The 26,022-nt window shown below is 53.1% G+C and overlaps 1 protein-coding gene across 5 annotated transcripts in view; it reads right to left on the bottom strand.

Moving 5' to 3' along the window:
- AGAP1 (ArfGAP with GTPase domain, ankyrin repeat and PH domain 1) overlaps positions 1 to 25,813 on the bottom strand; it is a 560,573-nt gene extending 534,760 nt beyond the window's left edge. For all 5 annotated transcript variants that reach the window (XM_060301680.1, XM_030865641.2, XM_030865522.2 and 2 more), the window contains exon 1: positions 25,620 to 25,813. In XM_060301680.1, coding sequence (XP_060157663.1) covers positions 25,620 to 25,782 — 163 coding nt within the window. In that variant the 5' untranslated portion in view covers positions 25,783 to 25,813. The remainder of the gene's footprint in view (positions 1 to 25,619) is intronic.
- Between the last annotated feature and the right edge of the window lie 209 nt (positions 25,814 to 26,022).

Consider the following 26,022-nt stretch of genomic DNA (forward strand, 5'->3'; position numbering starts at 1 on the left):
CACAGTGTGCCCTCCCAAGCTGAGCATCCCCCTGCTGACCCCCAGGACAGGGAGAAGATCTGAAGTCTCCCGAGAGGGGCGAATGAACGTACATCCACTCGACAGACCTCGGGCTGAGCAGAGGGTGGGGAGGGGAGAGTCAGCGGGAAGAGCAGCTAAGGGTACCAGGTGCTGACACTCACTTCCTCCAAGTAAAGTAGGAGGAAACTGAGGGTCAGAATCCAAACGGCTTCCCCAAAAGCACACAGCCAGGAAGAGCAAGACCAGACATCATTCAGACACTCTCCTTAGGCACTACACACTATATGCCCCACAATCAATAGCTACTATGACGGAGTAAAAGCAGAAAATGCCAGGAGGGAGGTTCAAATAAAATGTGCCCGGGTATGAGAGAAGGCAAGGGCACAGCATTTCTGCTTTATTCCCAGGCTCGGGGAGCAGAGTAGAACAGTCAGGAAAGCCATTCCTCTAGCGAGCAGAGCGTTCTGGGGTGTTTATTGCTGCCAGGCATGCGTGCAGCTGGGGTGCCTGTGCCCTGAGGGACGAAGGCCGGGAGAGGAAGGAAGCCCAGGCCAGGCGAGTGTGTGCCTCCGGGAACCACCTGGTCTGAGGGAGGAGTGGCAAAGTCCCGGGGCAAGTGGGAGGGGGGGAGCTGGAGCCCAAGCGCTGAGGCAGCCCAGCCATCTGTCACCATCCGAAGCCCACAGGCAGCCCAGCGACTTCTCCCTGCACCTAGCAGGCCCTCGAGCCGCATCACTCAGCTACCCGCGCTCTGAAAACTATCTCACTTCAGTGAACACTTAAAAGGCAGCGCTGTCCTCTGGCATTTTCCCAGCTCCCTGGATGTTTAATTTCCAGCCTTTACATCTGCAAGGAGGAATTCAGAATGTCTGAAGCTGCTTACCAGTTGACACATGGTGTTTGCGCATCTTAAAGAAGTCACCAATGAACCCATCCCATTCTCTTTGAAACACTGCAAAATACCCAACCATAACCAGACTTGTTCGTGAAGAATTACAAGGACGCAGTGGACTTGGGCAGATGCAGGAAATCACGCTCTAGACTCGATGAGCATCTCACTGCTGACGGGACAGCCCGCGTGTCTTCCCCACCGTGATGCACTGGCACTGCTCCTGCCAGCTGGGCATCCGTGCCCCCAGCTTTCGGAGGCAGCTCCTCCAACTAGCCTTTGAGGACCTGCCCCTCTTCTTCTCTACCACCCTCCTGGCACCGTCAATCAAGGTGGCCAAGAGGTGGCTGATTCCCTCTGGCAACAGGAAGCCCAAGTGGTGGCCCAAGAAAGAAGTGCAGTACCCCAAAGACACAGGGGTCTTGGACCCCTCAGCGGCCCTGGTTCAGCCCACCACCAGGCCTGGCTCTCAGACCGGCCTCCCATGCTCAGGACTGCCCCCCACATCCTGCTGGTAAATTCATCCGCTGGAATTTGCTAGAATGGGATTCCGATGTTTTCAACCATGGACCCAAACAGACCGATTTATCACGCTCCCCAGCTTAAAAGGTAAGCAAATTCTGGCCATCCTAAAAGGCAAAGGCCACTTGCTGAGGGCAAAGATTGCCTGAATTTAGGAACTTTTTTTATTGCCCTAAGTTCTGAAGGCCATTCCCAAAATGGTAGCCACAGTAACCTCCAAGTCCTGGGTACCCGGCCTCACGGACTGGTTACTATAGCCTCGGGCCTCTTCTCTGGGTATTTCAGTCCTTGGGTCCGTGTTCATCAGGTGTGTTCCCTGTTGCTACATACATACGGCCTCATTCCAGGGAAGACGCCTTCAGGAGCTTGGTCCTCCCCTCTCACGCGGTCAAGCTCCATGGAGCTCTCACCACACGGTGGGTCCTGCGTGGGATCCTGGGATCTGGTCCCACGACCACAGTCCCTGAGCACCTGGAGCCTGCGCTGGGGAGAGACTGGGGGGCTGGGGGTGGGGACACAATCAGAGCTGGGGGCACAGGCTGCCCGCCTGGAGTCTCAGCCAGGAGACGTCTGTACGGCCTCCAGGGAGCAGTGACACTTGAGCTGAGTAGTGAGGACGTCAGCTGGGTTAAGAAAAGAGGGGCACGCCTGCCTGGGGGCAGGAGCTGGACCACCAGAGGCCTTGGTGGAGCCCGAGATGACAGGTGGCCCCCAGGGAGCCGTCTGCAGAGGAGGTGCCTGCAGGGAGGGGCAAGACCACGCAGGCCGGTCACCAAGGGCCCTGGATGCTAAGAGAAGCAATTCCATTTGCATTTCTTTATTTACCCCATGACTTGTTCTAAAAAGGCTAAGGGGGTGAGGCCAGGAATTTCGACTTCACTCTGAAAGCCCTGGTGAGCCATTAAAGGCTTTTAAGCAGGGCAAGGCCTGGCCAGATTTGTTTTGGAATCTATTTATGGGTTAGCTAAGCTGTCAAACACGAATTACCACATCAGCGTCCTCGGACATCTGAGCGCAGAAGCAGAGACGTGCCTGCGCACACCGAGGGAGGCTGGTGAGGACCGCCAGTGCCTGATCACATAAACATAAATACGTGTTTACTACACAATCAAAGATGCGGGGACAGCACACAACCTGTGAAGCTGATGATAAAACATGTCAGCGGCATCCTACGGGTTATCACCCTGTGAAAACTTGAAAAGCTATCAAATCTTCATTTATATGAAGAGCTCAGCAATTCTCCAGCAGGTTTGATGTGGGGGATTGCATGTTGCTGGGCCTTCTGGCTTTTTAACTAAGAAAGGCCTGTGAAAGGGGGCAAGCTCACGGGCATCCCGTGATAGCAAACCACACCACCGATGCTTCCTGAGCCCACTGGCTAGGACGCCGGGTCCTCCACCCACCAACGAGGCACGTGCCCACAGGGCCTGTCCACATTCCAGATTCAGGTCACTCACCGCTCCTCACGTCGTGACACCAGGATTGGGAGACCTGGAGCAGTGGTCCCCAAAGTCCAGTGCCCCACCCAGCAGCAGCAGGGGCAGCCCCTGGGAACCTGTCAGGGAGGCGGCATCCAGGCCCCGCCCGGGACCTCCTGGCTCAGAGCCTCTGGGGCGCATCCGGTGCTCACACGCTGTCCGGGTGACTCTGAGAATCTCTGCTCTAAAGGCCACCAGCTCTACAGCCGGGCCCGCGGGTGGGCCCGCCAGCCTGGACAGGTATACGGGAAGGGAAGCCATGCCTTACAAACCCACGGTGGCAACACAGCAGCTCTTGAATGGAGTGAGGGGGACACAGGCGGAAGAAAACAACACATGCTATGTCATCAAATTTCATGATCTCAACCCTTTAAGACAGTTTGGTATCAAAGAGAAGCTAGGGAAGCTACGTTTGAACTAGAAAAGCATAAACAGGCCCAAGAAAACTGCAAAACAGACTTGAAGGGAAGTGACCTAACCTGACAGGGCCTGACCTGAGGAATGACCTTGAGGAATGACCCTGAGTGGACCGGGAGGGCCTGACTCCAAGCACCACTGTGGACAAGAACCCCAACTCTGCAGAGGGGATCAGACCAGCCAGGAACCCCTCGCTCTTATGAACACACAGTGCACTTTTTATAACATCCCAAGCGCTTAATATTTCACAAATAATACATTCATGAATGTTAATGTCCTGGCAAGGGAGACAAAGGGCAGGTTCTCTGACTGGTGCAGAAGTTAGCTGGCCCTCGAGGGGACACCGGGGCTGCTGAGCAGTGGCAGGACCCCAGAGAGGTCAGGGTCTACTTCCAGTTCAGAGGTCAAGGTCAGCTTTCAGTTCAGAGGTCAGGGTCTACTTCCAGTTCAGAGGTCAAGGTCAGCTTTCAGTACAGAGGTCAGGGTCTACTTCCAGTTCAGAGGTCAAGGTCTGCTTTCAGTACAGAGGTCAGGGTCTACTTCCAGTTCAGAGGTCAAGGTCTGCTTTCAGTTCAGAGGTCAGGGTCTACTTCTAGTTCAGAGGTCTCCAACCAGCAGTGGGCACACGGCACATCCTTCCTAACAGAGAAAGTGAGGCAGGAATGGGGAAGGAAGTACAGGGGTTATTTTTTTATTCCTGTGTCAAAAAAAACCAGTGTTTCCCATTCTTGCTATTATCCCCCAAAAGCAAAAAAAAAAAAAAGAATAAATAAGCGAACTCCCAAGCAGATAAAAGTCAGCTCTGCAGTACTTTGCTGATGCGGCAAGAAGTGACGGCTGACGTGGACAAGGGCTGTCATCTGCCCGACACACACTGAGCCCCACTGTGAACACGTCTGTGAAAAGCTTTGTAGGAGCAAAATCTGTGATTTGAGGCAAGTACACAAGAGTTTTCTCCCCACCCTATAAGTAAAAGAACTGCCAAGGGAATGCTCCAGAATGTGGAGCTGTCAAAAAGATTTAAGTATGAAAGCTTCCAGGAGGTTTCCTCTTGGCCAGAGAACAAGTGAGTAATTTCCCTGAGCCAAGCGAAGGTTAATAATCAACGAAGTTCGTTAAGACAGCCCTGAGCTCACGCGGTTAGTCGTACAGCACTGGGTGGAATTTGCCGACTCAAGCAACTGGAGGAAAGTCACATCCTCACCCAGGAGCCAGCTTCCTAGAAGCCTTAGAGGAGAAGGTGCTGGCTGAGTCTCACACAGCCCCTGCCCACCTTGAGAGGCTCGGTCAGACCCAGGCGACAAGGCCAGCCTCCCTCACTGAGAAGTGCTTGATCCCTGACAACACGTGGGTCCATTACCCCACAGATAATGCCACTGGTTCCCACCTGAAAAAGCAACGAGTGCCAGGCTGACCCTTGGTCAGCGCAGAGCTCTGCACTGCAGATCAGAGGCCGGCAGGGTCCACGGAAGTCCGGCTGGCGGTCTTCAGCCCAGCACTGTTGAGATTCTGGGCCACCCTGTGCAACGTCCCTGGTCCCCACTCACCAGATGCCACTAACACCTGCCTCCCCAAAGCTGGGACAACCAAAAATTTCTCTAGACGCTGCCAAATGTCCTCTGGGGGCAAAATGTGCTCCTTCTCTTTGTTAAGAGCCGCAGATCTTAGCCAAACACTTGGATTGACAAGGAGCGAAGTGACGTCGGGGGGTCACGAAGTGCAAAACACCTGCCACCCATGAGACAAGGATGGCAACTCCTCTCTCTCAAGGACACGTGCTGTCCTAACAGCCTGCTGAACTGACAGGCAGAGCAGAGACGCTCAGACTCCTGGCGGGAGGGTAAAGTCCAACAACCAACCTGGAAATCCGTCTGGCAGTTTAGAAGTTGACGCTACACCCACCGCATCTCCCAGCCACTCCCTGCTGGATAGTTACTCAAGAGAAACAAAAGCGCGTGCCGATAGGAAGAACAGTACTGAGTGTTCACAGCAGATTACTCGTAAAAGCCAAACCCTGGAAGTGAGTCAATCAACATCCAACAACAGGATAAGCTGTGGGGAGCACACACAATGGAATACGACTCAGCAGTAAAAAAGAGCAAGCCACTGATACACACAACGACTTGTATGAATCTCAAAATCCTGACACTGAGCGAATGAAGCCAGACGAAGAAAGCGTCCATTACTGTGTGATTCCGCTTCTGTTAAATTCTAGTAAATGCAAACTAATCCACAGGAACAGGAGATCAGTGCGAGCGGATGGGGGTGAGGGGATGGGTCACAGGGGGCAACGCCTCAGGAGATGAACACGTCCGAGAGCGCGACTGTGGTTTCGGGGTGGCCCGTCAAAACTCATCAAAGTGTAGACTTTGAATGTGTGCAGTTTCTCTTGCAGAAATTGGAAGTCTATAAAGTGGTTAGAATAAAATAAAGTAAGTGCAGAAAAGGCAAGGCAGCTGTAAAATTCACCGAGAATAACTGTTCCGTCCCGTGGTGGGGGGGGGGGGCACACGACCTTACAGGTAAGTCCTGCCTAAGCAGGTGGGGACTGCTCAGGTGGGAACTCTCGGCCAGCAGCGCTGCACCCCCTCCCCCGACACTGCTACGATGCCAGGGGATGGGCACACAGCCACCACCTACACTTCCCACTCCTTCCCCACCACCCAGGGGCCCATTGCCCCTCCCCGGCCTGGGGCAGATACAGCGGTCTGCCCCCTGCACAGATGGGGACTAAGCCCCGCCTGAAAGGCGAGTCTGGTCTGGTACAGAACAAGAATGCAGACCGTCACCAAATGCCCTTGGAAAGAATGTTGTGGACTGAGCACTAGACGGGCATCAGAGAACGGCCAGCCTGACAAAGTCAACTACGGGACAAGCCTGGGTGAGTCTCACCTCTCTCCGTCCCCAGAGCCACTCTCTGAAAGAGGGACGGCACCGTCTGAGCCGCCCGACCACACCTGCGGTGGAAAGCAAATCCTGCGCGGAGCCCCACGCAGAGTCTGGCTCTGCTGCCCCATGAAGCCAGCATCAGAGCCGAGCACAGGACTTGGCCACCTCCAGCCCTGCCACCCGGCTCTGCATGACCTCAGGTCAATCACAGTGACTTTCAGGGTAGCAATTTCTCCATAATGTGCTAATTATAGCTCAGAGGAAAAGCAACGTCTATTTATACGTGTTTAAAATGACCTGCTTGCCAGCATCTTTATTATTAAGATGTCACATAGGGGCTTCCCTGGTGGCGCAGTGGTTGAGAGTCCGCCTGCCGATGCAGGGGACACGGGTTCGTGCCCCAGTCCGGGAAGATCCCACATGCCGCGGAGCGGCTGGGCCTGTGAGCCGTGGCCGCTGAGCCTGCGCGTCCGGAGCCTGTGCTCCGTAACAAGAGAGGCCGCAACAGTGAGAGGCCCGCGCACCGCGATGAAGAGTGACCCCCGCTCGCCGCAACTGGAGAAAGCCCTCACTCAGAAACGAAGACCCAACACAGCAATCAATCAATCAATCAATCAATAAAATTTTTTTAAAAAAGATGTCATATAATTCGGGTGCCTTAAATTTAATAGCTATAGTTTCAGCCAGCCCAGAATAAAGGTGTCACAGATGTTCCGAACTCAGGTGAATTTTCAAAGCCACGCTGTCTGGAATCTCTCCCTCCTCCCAGACTGGGAAACTGTCACCACAGGCCACCAGCTTGCGCCGGGTGTCCTTGCCGTGCAGTCAAAACCGCCAGCCAGCATCCCGACGCCACCAATCACAGCAACGGAGGAAAAGCAAGCTAGCAGCTGTGATTTTCCTGGTGACCACAGTGAGTAAAAGACACCTACAGGAGGAGCACAGAGCACAGAGAACTCCTCATGCCCTCTGCAGACCTTGGGCGGATCTGAGAGGTCTCCTTTCTGCATCATTAAAAATGTCATGAAGGGGCTTCCCTGGTGGCACAGTGGTTGAGAGTCCACTTGCCAATGCAGGGGACACAGGTTCATGCCCCGGTCCGGGAAGATCCCATGTGCCACGGAGCGGCTGGGCCCGAGAGCCATGGCCGCTGAGTCTGCGCGTCTGGAGCCTGTGCTCCGCAACAGGAGAGGCCACAACAGTGAGAGGCCCGCGTACCACAAAAAAAAAAAAAAAAAAAAAAAAAAAATGTCATGAAGAACCTAGGGGTAAGACGGAAATAAAGACACAGACCTACTAGAGAATGGACTTGAGGATATGGAGAGGGGGAAGGGTAAGCTGGGACGAAGTAAGGGAGTGACATGGACATATATACACTACCAAATGTAGAATAGACAGCTAGTGGGAAGCAGCCACACAGCACAGGGAGATCAGCTCGGTGCTTTGTGTCCACCTAGAGGGGTGGGATAGGGAGGGAGGGAGGGAGACGCAAGAGGGAAGAGATATGGGAACATATGTATACGTATAGCTGATTCACTTTGTTATAAAGCAGAAACTAACACACCATTGTAAAGCAATTATACTCCAATAAAGATGTAAAATAAATAAAAATTTTAAAAAAACACACAGAGAGGTAGGTGGGAGGGGGAGCGGGGGGGGGTTAGTGTGTGAGTCCTGAGTTCGAATCCAACTCAGCCACCTCCAGGTGTGGGCGGATTTGGGCAAAGCTCTCAACGCTAGGCCTCAAGCTCCCGGCCCGCGAAAGGAGGGTTCTCCCACCTCTGTGCTGGGGTGACCAGGTAAAATGGCACAAAGCACGCTAAGCGCTTAACACAGGGCGGGGTCCCCCACACAATAAACAGTCGGTGCTATTACGGATTTTATTAAGGGAGGAAAAGGGAAGAAACCACGAGTGTGTTCATGAAATGTTTAATAGAAATTTCTGGAATCTGGAGCAGGGGCAGCTGTCAGGGATGCCTCCAAGCGACGGTGTCATTTACAAGGCAAACCCACGCCCGGCAGCCGCTGGGGCAGAGCTGCACCCCAGGTCCACAGGCCGAGCCAGACTCCTCCGCCAGGGCACCAGGCCACTCACCCACTGCCTCGTGCTGGCCTCTCCCCACTGTCCTCGCGGTGCAGGGCATTTTTAAGTAGCTACTCATGTCCTCTGTTCCCCAAAACTAATTCATAACTGCAGTCTGAAAGGGAACCACGGGGGGAGGCGGAGGCAGGGGCTGGGACTCCTTAGCCAGCTGGCGTGGGAGCGAGCCTGGCCCACGGGACCAGCCGTCACCAGCCAGCAGCTCCCACGTGACAGGTCCTGAACAGCTGCCTCGCTCGGGGCTTTCCAGGTACAGAAGCTCGGCGCAGAGAAAGGTCCACACATGATGGCAAAATAATCTCCCGATGAAAGAGCAGGAAGTTCTGAAGAAGGGCTCGGCTCCACAGGGTCGGCCCAGAGCAAGTGTGGCCTGGCTGCTGGGGGGCTTCAGGGAGAAGAACCAGCAAGATGCTGCTGCAGCTCCAGCCCCCTTCAAGCTCATAAAAAAAGACTGGAGCCTAAATAGTAGAGATCGTAACGCACAGAGAAAAGAGCAAGAAAACAGACTGGGCAGATGGCTGGGGTCTCTGTCCACTGCGCCCTGTCCACTCGGCTCCTTGTCCACCACCAGGCCCCATGTCTCCCCCCTCTTTGCAGTGTCGGTAGAGGACAAGGCAGCGTGGATCTGGGTGGAGGAGTAAGTGCTGGGCCTTCACTAGTGGCTTCAAGTCTCGGTGGTCCCGCTCACGTGGACGCAGCTTCTCACAGCTCCTTACCAAGAATGGTCTCGGTGACATCACATTTTGAAACCGAGAGAAACTCTTGGTCAAATCAACTCAAGTTTCTGATTAAAAATTTTGGTTTTGTGTCCAGAAAGCCCCAAAAAGACAATCTCAAAGTCATCACTCTTCAGGTCATGTTTTTTTTCAACACTGGAACCCAGGCTTAACAAACGCCAGTAGCTGAATCTAACCGGAGTTATGTAACAACAGCCAAGGTAACAGTAGCCATGGAAAATGGCTATTCCACACACAAGTTACCGGAAAAGTTCACTGCAATTAGCTTTGCACAGTATCTTCCTACAGAATTCTCAGACAGGGCTTGTTTAAGAATCAACACACGGTTGCAGCAGGATGGAGGGTCCTGTCCCCTATGGCTACAAGACTTGAACCCCAACCAAGACGGTCCATGCATCTCTCCATCCCTCACCTGCTAAGGAGCATTGTCAAGGCTGACGGGACAGCTCTAGGGATAAAACAGAACAAGACTCTGTGCTCCCACCCTCTTGGGAAAAGACACCCTTAACACATCCACGCAAACATCCACACTCACAGATGTCATTATAAATCGCATTACGTTTCCATGAGAGAGATGGCGGGCGGGGTGGACACCAACAGGGAGCCCGGCTACAGGGGTGACCGAGGTGACTTCCCTAGGTCCCTGGGGTTTAAGGTAAGGCCCCAAGAACAAGTGGTTTTTTGATACTTAAGAGAGTCAAGGGGGACTTCTCTGGCGGTCCAGTGGTTAGGACTCCGAGCTTCCACTTCAGGGGACACGGGTTCAATCCCTGGCTGGGGAATTAAGATCCCACATGCCTCGCGGCCATTAAAAAAAAAAAAAAGAAAAGAGAGAGTCAAGCCTTAAGGAGAACTTCGGTTGCCTGTTGTTGAAATAGACAAGCAAGACATCTGAAATCCTTCCACCATGAAAACGTACGGAGGCTGGGGCATTCCTTGTTTTATTTTTTAATTTATTTTATTAAAGTATAGTTGATTTACAATGTTGTGTTAATTTCTACTGCACAGCAAAGTGATCCAGTTATACATATACACGTTCTTTTCATATTCTTTTCCATTATGGTTTATCATAGGATACTGAGTATAATTCTTTGTGCTACACACTAGGACCTTGTTGTTTATCCATCCTATATATAACAGTTTGCATCTGCTAACCCCAAACTCCCAATCCATCCCTCCCCTGCCCCCGCCAGGCAACTACAAGTCTGTTCCCTATGTCCGTGAGTCTGTAGATAAGTTCATGCGTGTCAGTGATAGCATTATGGTATTTGTCTTTCTCTGTTTGACTTACTTCACTTAGTATGATTATCTCTAAGTCCATCCATGTTGCTGCAAATGGCATTATTTCGTTCCTTTTTAATGGCTGAGTAGTATTCCATTGTGTATATGTACCACATCTTCTTTAACCATTCACCTGTTGATGTACATTTGGGTTTGTTCCCACGTCTTGGCTACTGTAAACAGTGCTGCTGTGAACATCGGGTATCTTTTCAAATTATAGTTCTGTCCAGCTATGTGCCCAGGAGTGGGACTGCTGGATCACATGGCAACTCTATTTTTAGTTTTCTGAGGAACCTCCATACTGTTCTCCATAGTGGCTGCACCAATTTACATTCCCACCAACAGTGGAGGAGGGTCCCTTTTCCGGGAGCATTCTTTTTTAACTAAACTGTTAGAACAAGAGAATCCCTGTCCCATCAGCAGGTGACATGTTCGAAACTTAAGCTTCCCCCACTTTGTGGGGAGAGGTGGTCATTGAAAGCAGGTCAGAGGAGAGCATGGGAGGAAGGGATGGACACTCAGAGCCGCCCAGAAGCTCAATCCCTAGTCGAGTGACAAGAGGTGAAAACTGAAATGTATTTTGCCATAAGTGCCCCTCAGCTAAAAGCCAGCCTGGACTTTGAAGAGATAATCATGACGAAGTGGAAGTTAAAACCCAGGGCTCTGGCTGGATATTTTAGACCCACAGGCTCACCAAATGGAAATTTGGTTTGGAAGCAAAGGCAGGGCTGTGAGCTAAGATGGCTTGAAGGCTCGAGTCCAGGGAGAAAAAAGTCTGACCTGCCAGCATAACCTTGGTGCAGCCCGGAGACGCACCCTGTGACGTGCAGACAACAGCTCAGAGCCATGGAGAAGACACCGAGAGACTATACAGGGGAAGGAATCCGCTGATTCAGTGCCCCTGAAAGGCTGCGTGGTCAAAGGCCAGCTCTGGGCAGGATGTGGAGGGAGCTGCAGGGGGTCGACGGAGGAGGAGACTACGGACTAACAGCCCTTTGTGAAGTCATCGCTGGCTCAAGGACAGCTCAGAAGACATGCCCCACACGGGCCCAGTCTGGGGAACAGGAATTTGGGCCTAATCAGGTTCTGTAATTAACGCTGCTGAGACAGGAATCACGCTATAATTTGGCTTCCAGTTCAGCCCAGGATGCTCCCTAAACTCATAAACTGGAGAGGTGAATGAGAGCTGAACTAGACACCTAGCATACAGGCCATACACACACACAGGCTCGATAACCACACCTGCAGCATTTACCATGTGCTCACCGCGGTGACAATGACCCAGCACCGCCAGGATTACAGAGAGTTCCACATCTGCTTTTCCTATCTCTGGCTAAGTCTGGGGAACCAGGGTATAGTGGAGATGTTGGAGATTATTATCACGGACAGGGTTCCTTCTGCAGACCCCTGCACACTCTCAGATGTCATAACAAGGCCGTCAACGTGTGTGCACCTGTTACACAAGGCACACAAGGGCTAGATCATCCACGTACTACATGGATTACATACACACATACAATATGTTTTCTTCCCCTTTTGGCTATTACTCTACTGAGTGAAATTTCACTCTTGGGTCTGTTGAGGCAAAGAAGACTGTGGGTGGAACAAGGGAACACAATGCCCTGGGACAATCTGGCTTCCTCTGCCCAAGTCTTCTCCTCCCCACCCTCCCCATCCCCTCCTCCCTCTACCAGACCAGGTCGGTTCAGGGACTGAGGAGCAATGGATGGGACAGTGGCAGTCACTCTGGGGACTGGAGGAAGCTTGAGCTCAATCAAAGTTCAACACCATGGATTCTAGACTCTGAAACTGAGGCCGAAAGGGACACGTGTGTTTCCCAAGAGTTCCATAGCACGTCACTGAGGCAGGAGCCTGTCTTGGCTCCCCCAGCTAGGGTTGCCTGTCCCCCTACAAGTCACAAAGAGTCATCAGATCCTCCACATCATTCTGCTTCCAGGAAGTGATCATGGTGGAACATGATCCAACAAGGAAATGCCTGTGCTCCGTATCAACACACAGACTATTCCTAAAACCAAAGTCCTGGACAAAGAGGATGGCGTGCCACCCCAACAACCAAAACCCCCAAGGCCCAAAGTGGGGCTGCCCTCCCCCACACACACGCTCAGCCACAGAATTCAAGTCAGAGCTCAATTCAAAGTGTCCCTTTGGGTTCAAGGTTGAACTGTATCGAAATTAACAACACACACTACTATATATAAAACAGATAATCAACAAGGACCTACTGTGTAGCACAGAGAACTCTACTCAATATTTTGTAATAACCTATGAGGGAAAAGAATCTGATAAATATATATATTCAGTTATATATAATACATATATATATATAACTGAATCACTTTGCTGTCCACCTGAAACTAACGCAACATTGTAAATCAACTATGCGTCAATAAAATAAAATACAAAAATAAATTTTTAATTTTTCTAAATTTTATTGAAGCACAGTTGAATTTAAAAATAAATTAAAAAAAAAAAAGATTAACAACAAAAACTGTCCTTCCGAAGCACACGTTAAACCAACTTCCCCTGCAGAAGGAGACACTTCACGTTCAATCCACACTTAACAAGCACCTTGTCCCTGCTGTGCCTGCACTGCACCTGGAATCTGACACCATGACACCCAGGTGGTACCAGAAATCCTTCGGATTCCATGCCAACGTGGAGCCAGCCTAGGAAAACCCTGCATTCTATTAAAAATGCCTGCTGCTGGGCTTCCCTGGTGGCGCGTGGTTAAGAGTCCACCTGCCGATGCCGGGGACACGGGTTCATGCCCCGGTCCGCGAAGATCCCACATGCCTCGGAGAGGCTGGGCCCGTGAGCCATGGCCGCTGAGCCTGCGCATCCGGAGCCTGTGCTCCGCAACGGGAGAGGCCAGAACAGTGAGAGGCCCGCGTACCGCGGGAAAAAAAAAAAAAAGCCTGCTGAACTATCATCCTCTGGATGGAGAGATACACAAAACATTAACTAGCGGAGAAGCAAAGCAATGGGTGTGTAGGAGTTCACTCTGAACGTTCTTTCAACTCTTCCATGTTTGAAATTTTTCATCACAGTGAGTTGAGGAAAAGAGATCCTCCTCAACTTGTAAACAATGTTCATCTCTTTTCATTGCAAAATGTCTTGCTCACACAAATCCCAGACCCTAGGCTGTGGGACACGGAGACCCAGAGGGGGTGCCTGCAGTCCACCCAGGGGGTGAGGGCTCCGTGGACTCAGGTGAGGGGGCTCTCTTGCCACGCCCCGCGCTACACAAAGCGCCCAGGTGTCTATACCAAAGAGTGGAGCAGGGTCCCATCTTCCCGGATGAGGGAGACCGCACCGCGCTGAGATTCTTTTATGTCCAAGCAGGTGACCTGGAAACTGAAAACCCCAAAAGTGCACCCCTTCAACCCGCATCCCCTCAGAAGTTGACGCTGGGATTCTAGAAGAAACAGGCTCTCGCGTCTGAGCCTGGAATTCTGAGCCACTTCAGAAAAAGCAGCACTGCCACAAGGCCACACCCAGCTCGCCATCCGGGCAGGGTCCCCAAGACGCACAGACAGAAACACAAGAGCCAACTGCCCATGATCTGAGCGCCCACCACTCCCCCCACCCCACAACTCTCCTGCCAAGCAAGGAGTTGAGGGAAAGAGTTTGGGGCTTCGGAGGTTTTTATTTTTTTTGCGGGGGAGGAACTCTAGATTTAGAGAGCAGGCAGGAAGAGATAGATATATAATTTTTTTATGCCCCAGCATAAGATGACCAGAAGAGCAAGTCCAAGTTGAGAAACCTGGGTAAAACTAAACTTATTCAAGTGAAAAAAAAAAAAATAGAAACACACTTTTTTGTGTGAAGACAGTGAGATTTCTTTGGGCAGAGATGAGAGTTTACAAAGGCCTCCTTTGGAAGCAAGATGCCCAGTCAGTGACCCCCCGCCCCAAATGGCATTAGCTCCCCATCTTCTGGGGCTCGAACAGCGAGCGCTTCCTGCAGGAGCTCCTGGGCTCCCCAGGGCACCCCCTCCAGCTCTCCTAGCCCACTGCACCCCGGCCCGAAGCCTGTGCCTGCACTGACCTATACAGCAAGCAGCCTGTTCGCCTCTGCGCGCCCAGCACGTGGCTCTACAAGTCTACGGATTAAAGCCGTAAAGTGAAAAAATAAACACACACCTAATAGACAGATACGGTATAGCGACAGAGACAGAGAGGGAGACACAGACACAGAAGAGATTTAGGCACCAGTCCAGCACCATGGGACACATGCTCTGAGGCAGGCAGGCACAGGTGGCCAGGAGACGACCTGGCTGGATGAGCAGGACCGCAGGGCCACCAGAGCCCAGGCTCAGTCATACACGTCCCCCTGCAGGGACTGATTCAGCTCCTGGAGAGCAATGCATGCTAGCTGCACTCCTAAGAGGCTGCCGTACCCCTCAGACACCCAGTGAAGCTTCTGCAGGGGAGGAAGTGGCTGCCGTACATCCCAGATGCCTGCCCCTCAGCCTGGATGACAGACGGGGGTGACTCGTGAATCTATACATCTGAGCCCACCCTGCAGGGGAGGGTCCTCCCACCACAAATCCCAGGTAACCGGGTAACCACCCTGCTGTGGCTGTGAGCACCCCTCCGGCCCAAACCTGAGGGCTTCCAGGGCATCTAGAGGTGGAATCCCCCCACACGGCCCCGCTCCTGCGTTCCGTGGGTCAAACTTCGCTCCTTCCTCCTGCCCCCTCCACCCGAGACTCACAGGCAACCTCAGGCCTGCACCTGCATCCTTGGGTGCCCATCTCTGTTCCCCTGCTCCCTTGCCCAGGCCCCCAGCTCCCCTTGCAACAGCCCAGTTTTGTGGGTTTTTAAAATTTTTTTAAATTAATTTATTTATTTATGACTGTGTTGGTCTTCGTTGCTGCACGCGGGCTTTCTCTAGTTGCAGCGAGCGGGGGATACTCTTCATCGTCATGGGGCGCGGGCTTCTCATTGCGGTAGCTTCTCTTGTTGCAGAGCACTGGCTCTAGGCATGCGGGCTTCAGTAGTTGCGGTACACGGGCTCCGTAGTTGTGGCTCACGGGCTCTAGAGTACAGGCTCAGTAGTTGTGGCATGCAGGCTCAGGAGTTGTGGCTCGTGGGCTCCACAGTTGTGGCTCACGGGCTCTAGAGCACAGGCTCAGTAGTTGTGGCACACGGGCTCAGGAGTTGTGGCTCACGGGCTCTAGAGCACTGGCTCAGTAGTTGTGGCATGCGGGCTCAGGAGTTGTGGCTCACGGGCTCTAGAGCACTGGCTCTGTAGTTGTGGCTCGCGGACTCTAGAGCACGGGCTCAGTAGTTGTGGCACGCGAGCTCAGCAGTTGTGGCACACAGGCTCTAGAGCACAAGCTCAGTAGCTGTGGCTCGTGGGCTCAGGAGTTGTGGCTCGCGGGCTCTAGAGCACAGGCTCAGTAGTTGTGGCACGCGAGCTCAGTGGTTGTGGCTCATGGACACTAGAGCGCAGGCTCAGTAGTTGTGGCTCGTGGGCTCTAGGCACGTGGGCTTCAGTAGTTGTGGCACACAGGCTCTAGAGTGCAGGCTCAGTAGTTGTGGTGCATGGGCTTAGTTGCTCTGTGGCACGTGGGATCTTCCCTGACCAGGGCTCGAACCCGTGTCCCCTGCACTGGCAGGTGGATTCTTAACCACTGCGCCACCAGGGAAGCCCGACAGCCCACTTATGAACCCTCCCTGCCACTCCCCACCACCACCGGCCGCCACCACCATTTCTATCCTGCCTGGTAACAGCTGAGCATCATGGCACAACCTTTTCCAAATGGAAATCCATAATCTGTAATTTCCACGGCCCAATAAATAAAAGCACTCCCAGCATGCTCTCTGGGGCTCACCGGGCTCTTCTCCATCCTCTGGCCTCTCCTCCCCAGGTCCCCACAGGCTGCAGAGAATGGATACTGGATGTTCCACTCCTATTACCCGCCCGCCCGGAAAGCCTCCACTGCCTGACTCCCACCCAGCTTCCAAGTCCAGTTAATCCCACTCCCCTCGCCTGCATCACACCACCTGCTTATCCCAGTCTGGACCAGTGTGGCCTCCTGGGCTAGGTCCAACTGTGCTGGGAGAGGGGCTCCAAGCCCACACATCTGCCTGTACCACCAGATGCAAATAGAGTGCTTTGCCCACTGTCAGTGCTCGATAAAATCTGGTCTACTGATTCTCATATTGGCCACTTCCCATACTAAACAAAGTGAGGGTAAACCCGGCCCTCCCAACCCCCATCCCTCGAAATAAATATTTGCGTTTGTACAGCCACTGGAGACGTTCACACAGGCACACACCCCTCTCTCTCTCTCTCAGGCCCTCGGGTCCTTTCCAGCTTCCCGGGTTTGGCCTCGTGAGTGTGGCCTTTGTGGAGGGGGATGGGCGGCTCCCAGGACACAGCAGAGGAACAAAGAAAATAACCCCTTGAGAGTAACAGACAGTTGGCAACACTTCGCTGATCTTTTTCCCTTTTGTGTCTCCACATAATTGCTACAAACAACAGAGACTGAAGAGCGCTAATATGTAACCATTAAGACCAAGGATCAGTTTGGACGGGGAGTACAGAAGGAGTTTCCCTTCCGATGCCAACAGAGACGCACAGGTCACCTGAAACCCAGCGCCGAGGTGAGAGATAGACTCGGGGCTGGTGTGGGTTCAGCCAGTAGGACCCCCACTGACCACTGATGTCGGGCACGAGCCAGGGAGAGCCGAGGGGACCCCGTTCCAGTCCCAGGGGAATCGCGCCATCCGCAGTTTCGAGGAAAACACTTCCTGGTGAAGGATTTCATTCTCACAGCTCCACTTACAAAGCTATACTTATTCCACTAACAGGGAATGAAGAGCCTATAGAATATCCAAAGCTAAAAACCTAATGTCTAAGACAGTGCCGGAAACGTATAAAGCACTCGACTATTTGTTTCTGGACAAACAGCTGGAAAGAAGGAGAAGCAAAGGACGGAGGCAGCAGGCAGCCACCATCCTGAGTGTCTGCAATGAACCTTGAACAGCAAGGAAAGGTCTCCAGACAGAGGCCACCAATGGAGCGGGTTCCGGAGCAGCTGCGCTGACCTGCGAGAAGGGCTAACAGGACGCAGCGCTCGGCTCCCCGGCGTGCAGCCCCCAACAGGAACGGGGACACGTGGGCACCAAAGGCACGGCAGCCCTATTCCCAGCAGCCCCGAACACGAAACCACCCAGATGCCCATCGTCGGGAGAACAGGTACGTAAGCGGAGGCAACCACCTCCAACCACATGCAATACAGGTGAGTCTCGCCCTGCGCTACGGCCAACTCAGGTTTTTTGATCTGGAGGCTGGATGTACCCACGTGGTCAGTTTGTGAAAACGCCCTCCCTGACGACCTGGGCATCCTTCTGGATCTATGTTTTATGCCAAAAAAAAAAAAAAAAGAGCTCAAAAAAACTAGGGCGTTTGAAGTGGTCTCAATCCCTCCAATCCCAAACTCCTAATAGTAACACACGGAAAAATCAGAGATCCAGGCTTGATCGTCGAAGCGAAAACTGAAACAACTGTTTGTCTGTCTGAAATCAGGTTCACCAGCCTGACCTGACAGGAGCGGTGCCGGGACAGGAGAAGACTGCGTCACTGCTCCCAGCAGCACCCAGATCTTTGGAAACCACAGCAGAGGGTAGGCAGGCAGGCCCACGGAAGTCCCCTCCCTGGAAAATACGCCGGTTCTCCCCTCTCAGACAAGGTCAACTGGAAACACGAACAGAAGGCTCTCAGGGCAACCCGCTCTCTCCGAATCCACTTCTGTTTCATTACAAAAGGGAGCCAGTAGCTACCACATCTGTGAGACCAAATCTTGCTGACGGCCACCATCTGCCCTGACACAGAGAATGTGAAGGAATAAAAACTCTTTCAGGAAACTAAGGTGGGTCTTGTTTTGTTGTAGGTCCTCACGAAAAATTCTTTTTCTGTCGTACGCTCAGTACTGCTGGTAGACTATGTCCATATCACCTAAAACTCACCGAATGAAAACTAAATTCACAGCCTGAAGATACTGTTCCCCCTTTAAGACTATCATCTGAGGATCCGGTAACAGTAGCTTTGTGTGCTAAGCTGGAAAGGGACATGGTTCTCTCTGCAAGAGCCTGCTGGATGTTGACATTTCTAAGACCAAACATAAATCGTTTGTGAACATGGCCGGTAATTATTTGGAATTCTTCTCCCAGAACCATGAAAAGTGTTTCCCACCCTTTAAAAAAAAAAAAAAAAAAAAAAAAAAAAAGCAGCTTCTAACCAGGATGCTAATGACAACCAGACGGCATAGGCAGTTTTTGAAGATCACACAGTCGCTTGTGTAGAAACACTGCACAAATACTCCCAACACTGCAGCCCAAAAAAAGACAGTCCGCACCAAACAGCGGGAGAAGTGTGAAATCTGCAAAGGAGCCCTGGTTAAACAAAAACACCAGTCTGTTCGCAGAGAGCTCAGGGTGGCCACCTGTTCAGGGCTGGTGGCGAGTTCTGATTAGCAGTGGGAGAAACAGTATCAGAGCGATGACAGCCCCCGCTCGGGCCATGGGCCCAATCCTCCAGCCTATATTTAGTCTGCTCCTTGTGGAAATGTCCCAACCTCGCACACAGACAAGCTCTCTGGCTGGCTGCTCAAAGGGTCCAGTAACAAATCTCTTCTGCTGGGGCAGGTACCTTCTCTCCTTCCCTCCCTGGCCGCCACATGCAACCAAGGCAGCCCCTCCCGCCGGGTCAGTCGTGAGCAGAGAGCACAGGGAGGTGAAGGGATGGGGCCCACCGCGACGCCAGCCCTGCCCCGGGATGGGTCATCACCGCGACCCGCTGTGCAGGCTTCCACGCCACAAGATGGGAGCCAACGGGACTCAGCCTCAGAGCCCCGCGGCTCGCGGAAGGACGGGGCTCAGGGCAGCACACACCGGGCCTGGTGCTCAGAACCTGAGGAAAATCACAGATGCTGCAGAGATTAGAGATGAACATCTGCAGAGTTCATTTTCCTTCTCAGAGAAAGGTACTTAACAAAGGGTAGGAATTATGTGGCTAAGCACAGATCAGAACCCCCAACCCTGGATTTTAAAAATAACTAAGCCTGATCCGCTTTGCCAAACTCAATCACTTGGGCCAAGGCCTCAAAGAATCTGGAGTGTTGGGCGGGGGGGAGGGGTGGGGGACGCGGGATTGCTGGATGTGGAGAAACAAGAGACAGGAACAAATCGGTAGTTCAAACAAGCCAGAGCTATAGACGCACCAACTGTAAACACCTGCAGGGCACACAGGAAGAAAGGACGCAAGGTGAGAGATTTTAGTCTGAACAAAATAAAAAGTCAGTTTGAGACCAAAAAAAACCACCACCAACAACAATAGAGGTGGTAGTAACGGGGCTCCAGGTTCCGCTGTGAAGGTTCCTGCAGCTGCCAGGGCTGCTTCTCCCTTCTGAGTCACTTCCACCAGGCTCCCCACACAGCCTTCTTAAGCTGCTTATAACTTACAGCTCTCCTGTTTAGAAATGCTCTTTTAGCTGCACAACAAAAACAAAACGTATCACCTGCCAAATTATCGTAACAAGTGAATACGGAAGAACCCCACTTAAACACACAGGAGACTACCTACGGATCAACAACCGACCTCAGAGACACAGGAAGGGAAGCCCACAGAACCCAGGACCGGGATTTACAGTCTCCCTCCCTAAGGGATGCCCTTGGCAATGCCCACCACCCACCAGCCACGCTCCTCGCAGGGCACTCAGCATCAGCACCGTGGAAGCAGAGTGAACCTGGACTTGAACCCATTCGAACCTGGGCTTCAGGGCCTCCTCCACTGTGTTTAAGCTGTGTCACCAGAAGCAACGCCCTGGGCTCTTGGCCCCCGCCTGTCACCCACAGGGAAGGACAAGAGGACGCCCCTCCGCTGACTGAAAGCACTGCGCAGAGCCCTGGCCCAGGGAAGATGCCCGGTCCGCCACCGGAGCTCCGCCCCCTCCCCGGCCATGCTTCTCAAAGTGCCGTCCCTGGACTGACAACACCAGCATCCTCTGGAAACTTGTCGAAAGCACATTCTCAGGCCTGCTCCAAACCTACAGAACGAGAAACTCTGGGGTCAGGGCCAGCAACCTGTCTTCCCAAGCCCTCCATGTGATTCGACTGCGCGCTCAACTTCGAGGACCAAGGCTCTCTACTGAGGATACTATATTACGTCAGCCACCCAGCCTGTCACTCACCCGTCCCTATCAATGGTATCGATTCTGGGTCTGAAATTCACTTCCACCCAGGAGGAAGAAACACCACCCTTTTGTCGAGAGCCAGGTTGAAAAAGTTGCCAGGATTAAGCAAGCACGTCTTTTTCTTCCCCTACATGCACTAGAGAAAACTTCATTTCCACCCAAACACACACGGCATTTAGTTGCCACCCGGGCTAATCCACCAGACCCCAAAACACCCCGGCCCTGACACCTGTGCTCTGGTGACAACTAGCAAAACACCGTCACTTCTGCTAGAGGCTCAACATTGTTCAGATCACCAGCAAGAAGCAAGAGGACCCAAACGCCAGAGAAAACGCAAGTTCCCCCCCCCACCCGCCGACAAGTCACCCGCTCAACAAACAATTCCCGGGCATCCTCCAAGGGCCAGACACAACGCTCTGCATCACCGCGGAGATGGAACACAAGCACGACCTGATTTTCCTCAGAAGGTCCCCAGTCCTTGCTGGGAGCTGGGGCCTGGGACAGACAGGGAAGATGCGGACTTCAGCCAGGCTGAAGGGACGCCCAGAATCCGGAAAGGTCGGAGACCGTTAAGGTATGAAATTTAACCTGGAAGTGACGGACCGCCACCCGAGAATTATCTTGAAGGAGGAGACTGTGACACTCATATCAATAACGAAAAGGCCTCATATTTACAACTTGTATTAAGCCTGCAAGATTACGACATAGTCAAGCGTGTCCAGGAAGGGTTATGCTCATTCACGGCAGGAAGAAGGGATTTGTTCCTTAAACACACACACCTGCCCCAACCAGATGAAATCAATTCTTCTAGGCAAACAAACTCTTACAGAAGTTTTGCCGAGGTGAGCCACCACGCAGAGAACGTAAGACTTGCAGTTAGTGGCAGCGTCCACAACCCCTTCCTGTCTTGGGTAAAGGGGACACGTGCTTGGGATGGTTTGTACGTTCAGCCTGTGGGAACTACGAATAACCAGGAGCTTCGTTCCTAGCTCAGAAAGGGCTAGACAGCCAGCGATGAGGTTGACCAGCCCAGCCCATCTCTTTCCAGCAAGTTCCCTACCCTTTCTGGGCCTCCAAGGTGGCATCTGTGTCACTGGATCATCACAAGATGGACTGAGATGATGGAGGTCAAGCACTGGGCACTCTGCTGCCCACAGGTGCTCAACAGAGCTGCTGCACCGTGGGATGAAAGGCGCTCCCTGCCCCATCTTCCCAGGTTCCCCAAATGCTGGGGCTCGGCCCTTCAATGCCCCTGTGTCAGTGCCCTGACCAGGGGTGGCAGGCAGAGTTCTCTTGCCGAGGACTGGGCCACTGTGACCTCTCCAAGCCCTCCCAGGAAGCCACGCAAACCACCGGCGGGGCCCGTGGGGAACTCGGTTCCCCCCTCCCCGAGCAGCTGCTTGGTGAGTGTGGAGGCATGAATGCTGGTTAGGGGCTCGACCACGGCCCGGCGTATCATTTGCATCACGGTTCTGCGACAGGCAAGCTGAATTACAAGGTGCAATGGCTAACAGAGGCTTTACCCGTACTAGAAGAACAAGCTTCATTTAACAAGAAAGACAGCTGACTCATTCACCTCAACTCCATCAACCCCAGGTGGGCTTTTTAAAGGAGAACTGGAGGGGGGACCCTAGGCGAGATGCTTGCTCACCCAGGAGGCAGGCTGGTTCCCGTTCATTTCCAGGCACGGAGAACATCCAGGGTGCTGGCCACACCCCCGGGGGACAGCCCAGAAATCTGACCAGGTCAATCTGAAAACAACAGGCAATGCTTCCTTAAACTTCAGAGATTGGAGGAAAAAAATAAACCTCTCAAAGTCCGAAGTAAAGACTTGAAAAAACACTTCTCTTTTTTTTTTCTTTTTTTTTTTTTTTGGCAAGGTGATGTTTTAAAACAGGACTGAGAACTAAATCACATTCCCCATGCCTTCAAACAGGGTCACAGACCCATTCAGATTTGGGGATCTTGGTGAGCTCTTTCGACTAAAATATATACAGTTCGGCCCATCATTAAGAGATTTTCCAGTCCAAACCCTCTTAGAATCACTTTGAAATAAGCATTAGCTGAAACATCCTCCCCTTTGACAAGCTCACTCCTCACTGCAACAGCCAACGATTCCGGAAAGACTCGGGAAAACGGGGAAATTGTACGTAAATTATGGCACAAATGCTGGAACCTCACACCGATGTGATACATCGTATCTCTGAAATTGCTTCCTAACGTTGGAAAGTGCTCACTTTATGCTAATCAGGTAGCTTTGTAAGTATGACTCCAACTTTGCTTAGGTCCACACAGAGGCAGGGAAAATGCCTAGCTGCACCTCCTCTAAAATGCAGGCAATTTTCTGTTTGTTGAGACGAGCGATGTTTAAACCATTTGTTATGACGTGCATATACTTTCCTGATTGGAAACGGTCTTATATTTTAAAATTCAGAGAGGTTTACGTTTTGCTACTGTACCATCCTCACCTGCAAGGTTCACAGGCAGGGGCAGATCTGCGTGCGTTTCTTAGAGGTACTGTGATCCTCTGGGCGCACACTCAGTTACAGCACGGAGTTAAATGCGTCTGCAGTCTCCGTACCCCATGGCAATGCTCTCCTGCTCGGTGTGAGTGAAGAACCCATATCCTACACAGTTGCACAAAACTGTTCCTTGCATGCTTCTCTCCTCACAGGAAAAATGTCATCCTGCCACAGCTGAGCAATCTTCTCAATTTCCAAAATATCAATGATGTAGATATAAATCACAACCGTATCTTAAAATTGGTAGTGAGAACATTTCATTATAACAAGTGAACTTATATTTCATTAGGAGGGGCACTGGAAGGTGCTTTGGGGGGCTGCAGACCTAGGTTCAAAGGATCCTTTGGTTCAGACCCGACTTTGACCTCAGTCAAACGTTCAGGAGGTCATTATCCTTCCCCGAATAAAGCCGGCCCACATTCTCTCACAGGGTTGGTACAGCCCCACATCGAGCTTATGAATGCAAGAGCATGCTTGCTAAAGTTCTATACAAGTAAAAAATGGTATAGTTGTTAATAATAATGCAAAGAACAGAATCATATTTGAATGGTTCTTAAGCCTCATTAAATTAACCACAGCCCTGACACAATATAAACATTCCTTTTTCTAACAAAAAAATAATAGCATTGCCAAAGTCCCAAGCAGGATTCATCCCTGATTCTGCGTCTTATTAATGGTAACAAGGTTTCCAGCCAAGAAGGGGCCTAAAGTCTGACATAGTACAGGTAGACAGCAAGCTACCAGAAACCACCATCTAGGAACCACACAATGTTTTGGTTTTTTTAGAAAAGAAGGAAAAGAAAAGAAAAATGAAACCACATCCTCTTGCTAGAAAACCAAAATGCTTTGCGAGGGGTGCCCGAGACCCCAGAACTGGGCTTCACGACGGGAAATGAAAACGAGGCAGCATGAGTCACACTCAGCTAGAGGTCTCTGCACAGAGACTAGGCGCTCTCAGCCAGGTGCTTTCAGTGCTAGTCACCAGCTTTCAAAGTGTTTCATCAGACTCCTGTGGATGCTGCCAGAGAGCTGCGGAGAGACAGCGGAAACAGGCACAGGAGCCCTTCACTTGGGTGGCCGCGGAGCGAGAGCCCCGGCTCTGGAGGAATGTTTCTGCAAGCTCACCCAGCATCAGCAGCCGTGTGCCGGCCCCGCGGCCTCCCGCAAGTCTTGTCAGAGCCACACTGCAGCCTCTGCCTCTCGAGGAACCTGGAAGCATCTTAAACTGCCAACAGGGCGGTCAGGTGCTCTGAGAGCCAAGCCCACATAAGGCTGGAGCACTGTTCAGATCCTCCCCGGAATTAGCAAGTCCCCTATGGATACAGGCGGCCAATCAGCAGCCTGGCTGGGATGCTGTTCAAGTCCATAGGGCTGCCAAATGCCAAGAGGATCAGCCCCACCACATCCACCTTCTCCACCTAACTGGTCAAGCGTCAAACCAAGACACTCTGGGGTGAGCAGTTCAGGCAGCACGGCGCCACAGCAACGCTCTCCTGAGGCCAGTGCCCCCTCACCTGCAGACGGAGGGGAGCTGGGCGATGCCTGCGGCTGGGCTCCCGACACACTCCTGCCAGGCCTTAGAACCTTCTCAGTGTTCCTCAACTGTGGCCAGAGTGGCTTTTGGTTAGGACAGTTCTATATTATGGACAACCCACCCTTCAGTTCTTTTACCATCACTGACCAATGGCAGTGAGAAGGGAAGCAAGGGAACAAACCGGAAGCCGAATAGCAGAGACATAAGAGCCTTGGCAAACCCGAGAAAACACAGGCCCAGGAGAGGCAGAACTCGCCTGAACGGCTCCGGAGGATCACTGCCTCGCCTGACTCGCAGGAATGGTGGGTGGCCTCCCAGTGCCAGGTGTGTGAAAGTGAGACCCCCCAGGGAGGGTTCTTCTGATGTGACCCAGGACTTTTGGTAGAAAACACGCCATAGAAGAAGCCAGCTTCTGCACAGGGGCAGGTAGACCAGCATCGGGACACGATGCAGCCTGCAGCGGGGGCTGGCTCTCCGCTCCGGCTAAGGTCAGCTCTCTCCACTGTGCCCCCGAAATGGCACCCCAAAGACACCAAAGGGGTTGGCCCTGCCCGCCTAAGCACGCCAGCCAGAGCCTCGCCCCCAGAAGCAACACTTCTCAAAAGACCTCTTCAACGTCCAGCAAGACGCTCGGCCCCAGCCTGGTAACCTATCGCGGTCCGGTGGCGCCAACTCCTCCGGCTGCCCCAGGGCTTGGGCTGGGTCACTCGGGTAGCCCAGGACGCGGCCACACGGAGCCACTTTCTCACCGGAGACTCTACTGCCCATTAGCACATTATCGCCGGCGATCCATCTTCGCTGGCAGAGCTGGCGGCGCGCTCGCCCAGCCCTCGGCCTCCCCCTCCGCTCTCGCCCGGCCTTGCGGGGTGAGACGCACCGCAGTGCCCACTCGGCGGGGCAGCCGCGTGCCACGGCCCGGCGCGTGTGTACACACGCACGCACACACACGCGCGCGCCCGCTCCCCCGCGCCTTCCAGAAGCCCCGCGGAGGCCCGGCCCTCACCTTCGATGGCGATGACGTGCTCCCGGATCTGGTTCTGCAGCACCGGCTCCTCCACGCGCTCCAGCAGCTCGTAGATGGAGTAGATGTTGGGGTGGACCGACTCGAAGCGCTGGATCTCGGCCCGGATGGCAGCCGAGTTGGCCAGCTGCTGCTGGTAGTTCATGGTGCAGGCACCGCGCCCGGAGCCGCGCGCCCCCCGCCGCCGCCGCCGCCCCGCGCCCCGGGGCCCGCGGGCCGCCGAGCCCGGGGCGCCGCAGCCCCCGGGGAGCCGGGCCCGCCGGCGGCGGGCGGAGGAGGCGCGAGAAGAAAGGAGCGGGCGGAGCAGGCGCGGGGCCGGCCCGCCGACTCAGTTCATGGCCGGGACGTGCGGCCGGCGGGCGGGCTGGCGAGAGAGCGGGCCCCG

This window comes from Globicephala melas, chromosome 7 (genome assembly GCF_963455315.2).
Source record: "Globicephala melas chromosome 7, mGloMel1.2, whole genome shotgun sequence".
NCBI classification, from domain to species: Eukaryota; Metazoa; Chordata; class Mammalia; order Artiodactyla; family Delphinidae; genus Globicephala; species Globicephala melas.